Below are 3,012 nucleotides of genomic sequence, written 5' to 3'. Positions count from 1 at the left end.
AGAAAAAAATTTATTTTAATATTTTTTCTCAAACGTGCTTTTCCGGATAATACGGAATATAATTTGAATTTTAAAAAAACGATCAATGGACAAAAATATCTATACAATTTTAAAATAATTACAACTTTTAGACTTTCAAAGATATGATCATAATCTTTAAAAATTTAAGTAATTGTTATTTCTACCTCAGAAAGCACTTTTTTAATTTGTTTCCTTTCCGAAAAAACATAACATGTTTGAAATTGCTTTAAACATATGGTTACTAAACAATAATAAATAACTTTTTAATAGTAGAACTTATTACTTAAGTTATAAACTATAAACCCTAAAGTTATAAGTTATATTTCTCACCACAATCTCAAATATGCAATTCATATGATACGTTAAATTTTCTTTGCAATAAAAGTAATTTTACAATCTAACGTACCAGATCAAGTGATCACGTCAGTTTATAAGTCTAATTTTGTGGAATCTGTGACTAAAGCATTTTTCTAAATTAAAATAATCACAACGTAACATGTATTTAATTGTGTAGTATACGTACAAACTTATTAAATTAAGATTACATGCATGAGAAGTTTTAAAAAAAATTATAGATTGATTTGTTTTTTCTTCGACAGCTACTCCATGAGGACCTGTGGTAGCATCGGGAGGGACTAGTAAGCCCATCCGACCTCACAGTTGTTCAGGTCTGTTAAGAGTCAATTTGTTATTTGAGATAACTAACGAATGAACTGATCAAGGACCTCTTATCCTAACCTCCTTTGATACGTACGTTACGTGATGGATTTTCTTGGTTTAGGCTCCTCTATCTATATAGTTAATTATAAGGTTATCACTAAAATCTTACACATAATGCAGGAAGAAAAATCTAAATAGATCAAAAGATAAGTGGTACAGACATAAAGTGATTATATAAAGGAAAAATGCTAGTCTTCCTGCTGGAAACCGCTAGGACTTTTTTATTTTTTTAAAAATATTTAAAAGTATTAAAAAATACACGTAAAAAAAAGCAAAAAAAAAAAAAAAAACCAGAAAATAACTAGTGGGAGCCCCCGGCTAGAGCTCCCAGCAATGGGAGTAGCACCACCCTTATATAAAAGTAAACTATTCATAAATTAACATGATTTTATATTATTCATTAGATGTATTTTACGATAAAAGTAATTTTATAATCTGACGTATAATGTCAAATATATCACAATTTCACTGATTTATAAGTTTATTTTTGTATAATTTTCTTGTGGCTGAAGTATTTGATCAAAAGAAAAATATATACCGAAAGATCAACTTAGGGCTTGGACGCGTGCATTAACAATTATTTTAGCATATTTTCAAGGTCCAGTTTTCATCCAAAAAATGCTATAGCATCATGAGTTATATATCCCCCAGACCATGCAAACAGAAATTAAGTAAGATTATTTAAAAGAATTATCATAAAATCTGATAAATAAAATCTTCTAGTGTGAGGTGAAAATGAAAAGAAAACAAAAGCTAGCAATTTCTGGTAATCAATCAATTAACCAGCCATCTCCATAGAATTGCTCAAGTACGTTTCTTCACAAAAGGATGGCCAAGAAGCTCAGTCACTGTTCCTCTGTTCCTCCAGTCCTTCTCTAGACACCTCTGAACAAAGCTTCGAAACTCTGGTGAGGCCGTCTCGGGCATCTCCGGCCTCTCCTCGAAGCAAATTGCACACATTAATGATGCCCAATCTAGTTGTTGCTTCGCAGAAATTAATGGAAAATGACCAACATAGCATTCCAGCACCACCACCCCAAGTGACCACACGTCCCCGGCAAACCCGTCTGCATTAATATCACCACCCCACCTCTCTGGGTCAAATCTTTCTGGACTCATGTATGCGAATGTCCCCATGTTTGAGTCCAATGTCTCTCGCGTCCCCGCCACGACATGGCTAACCCCAAAGTCTGCTATCTTTACCTCTCCCATATCATTCAAAAGTAGATTTGATGGCTTTATGTCCCTATGCACTATCTGCATGCCATGCAAATAGTGCAATCCTTCCAGGACACGCCTGGACACGCCGGAGATTACATGCTCCGGTAGTCTCCAATGTGCTCGCAACACATCTTGTAGCGAGCCTCCTTCCATGTACTCCATGACAAAGCAAAGACCACCTCCACCACCATTAGTTTCTGTGAAACCATTATCAAAAACTCCATGACACCTTACTATATATTCAGAGTCAACTCGTTTGAGGATCTCGGCCTCGCGTGCAGTTTGTCGGTGAATGCTAACAACATTTTGGTCGACCTGAAGCACTTTCAACGCAAAAATCGATTTGATTTTCTTGTTAAAAACTTTATAGACCGTGCCACTACTGCCATGTCCAAGAACGGCCATTTTCTCAAGATCAAATAGGTTTTTTATGCCCGAGGAGTCAGGCCAACATGAAGGGCTTGGCAAGAACGTCGGAAAGTCATGAGTCTGGCGTCGGAACTCAGCTGCTGAATTTGGTGGTGGTAAGGATAGCCTTAATGCATGTCGATGCCTTCTCTCTCTCACTAATTTCATTACGTTTAATTAATTTACTTCTCCACTCTGTGTATATGCGTTAAGGAGAATTAAGCAAAAGTCAATGTGAAGAGTATTAATACATGGGATTAGGGAGTGTGTAAGGAAACAAGCATATCGACGAGCTAACAAGTGGCCATGACCATTTCCTAATTCCAAGGGCAGGCGAGGTTTTTGTGGTCACGTCAGTGCCTATCTTTGGCTGTGAATGGAGTTAGTTTTTGGGATGAGTATTCACATTGCCATGTGTAACGTTTTTGGTAATTAACCGAAGACCCTTTCTTCATGAACACTTGTTGATCAATCACCACATGGGGCAGGGCATCTCATCCGTTTAATTATTTGACTTATAGGATGACCAGTACTCCATCGATCATCGTGATCAAGCTGAATGTTCTAGCTAGCTAGGAAGAAGAGAACTGTATATATAGGGGATCGCTAGCTTCGGGAGTTGTCACAATTAATGAGAAATAA

At 36.3% G+C, this 3,012-nt stretch overlaps 1 protein-coding gene across 1 annotated transcript; it reads right to left on the bottom strand.

Moving 5' to 3' along the window:
- Positions 1-1,313: 1,313 nt before the first annotated feature.
- On the bottom strand, positions 1,314-2,675 carry LOC121235691 (mitogen-activated protein kinase kinase 10-like). Its single transcript, XM_041132058.1, has one exon. It carries the CDS (start codon positions 2,536-2,538, stop codon positions 1,546-1,548), a length of 993 nt encoding a protein of 330 aa, XP_040987992.1. The 5' UTR covers positions 2,539-2,675; the 3' UTR covers positions 1,314-1,545.
- Positions 2,676-3,012: the final 337 nt, after the last annotated feature.

This window comes from Juglans microcarpa x Juglans regia, chromosome 6D (genome assembly GCF_004785595.1).
Source record: "Juglans microcarpa x Juglans regia isolate MS1-56 chromosome 6D, Jm3101_v1.0, whole genome shotgun sequence".
Lineage (NCBI taxonomy): Eukaryota > Viridiplantae > Streptophyta > Magnoliopsida > Fagales > Juglandaceae > Juglans > Juglans microcarpa x Juglans regia.
The sequence above is the reverse complement of the archived record's forward strand: the minus strand, read 5'-3'. Positions and strand labels throughout refer to the sequence as shown.

Bases quoted from the DNA above. Each gene is read 5' to 3' on its own strand.
- LOC121235691 (XM_041132058.1), bottom strand. From the start codon at position 2,538: ATGAAATTAGTGAGAGAGAGAAGGCATCGACATGCATTAAGGCTATCC.